Below are 904 nucleotides of genomic sequence, written 5' to 3' on the forward strand. Positions count from 1 at the left end.
TTCTTCTAAGGTCATCTTGAAGGTCAAATCAATCAAATAAGGTCATGAATTATATACAGTCCACGTTTCTAGCCCGTAAACTGCAGTAAAGTTTTCCGGAAGCTCTTTCATGATACACTTCATTCATCCTTGGGGGTTCAGAAAACGTTGCAGAAGCTTGGAAACAAGATACTCCAGTTTTTCTGGTGGAAAAATTGGCCTTTCTCATCTTCCTGGTAGACTATTTCAGTCCATCCTAAGTATCATCTTAGGAGACACTGATATCGTCAATTTGAACCATTCCAATTTTTAATCAGACGTCTGTAGTTCGTGCAATCCCACTAAAACTAAGATGACGTCGCTAATCGAGAAGTCCGTTATATGATAAAACATATTTTGCGATTAGTGACGTCATAAAAGTTAAGTTTTAGTGGAATTGCAGGAACCACAGACGTCTGATTGAAAATTGGTATGGTACAAATTGATGCTATCAGTGTCCACGATATACATAATTTCTTTTTTTAGAAAACTCTTTAAACTAATTGATGCATCTTTATTTATGGCTAACGAGTACTAGCTCGTTGAGATTAGTAACTATTGTAGACTATAGATTGTGAGACGAGACGCTTGGATTCAGGTCAGGTATGCAAAGAAATGCAAACATTTACCGTAAAAATGCACAATATAACTGAGTTTTATAACAATACAAATTGGTCGAGTCGTCGTAAATCGAGAGCATGTGTTCAGTATCAGATTAGACTAGATACACCCACCTCCGTCATTCCAATCGTCATTATGTCACTGTTTTTCTTGGATACTGTACAACCATATCTTTATATAAAATATATCAACTTGGTAGAAAAAACGAAACATTATACAGACTAGTTTCGCAAGAATTTCTCAAACCACATCTGAATCGTATTAA

The 904-nt window shown here is 35.7% G+C and overlaps 1 protein-coding gene across 1 annotated transcript in view; it reads right to left on the bottom strand.

The window, feature by feature from the left end:
* Positions 1-773, bottom strand: part of LOTGIDRAFT_176394 (hypothetical protein) — a gene marked incomplete at both ends in the record, with an annotated part of 14,049 nt that extends 13,276 nt beyond the window's left edge. Inside the window, one exon of the mRNA XM_009047770.1 lies at positions 753-773. Coding sequence (XP_009046018.1) covers positions 753-773 — 21 coding nt within the window. The remainder of the gene's footprint in view (positions 1-752) is intronic.
* Between the last annotated feature and the right edge of the window lie 131 nt (positions 774-904).

Source organism: Lottia gigantea (assembly GCF_000327385.1).
Source record: "Lottia gigantea unplaced genomic scaffold LOTGIsca_1164, whole genome shotgun sequence".
NCBI classification, from domain to species: domain Eukaryota; kingdom Metazoa; phylum Mollusca; class Gastropoda; family Lottiidae; genus Lottia; species Lottia gigantea.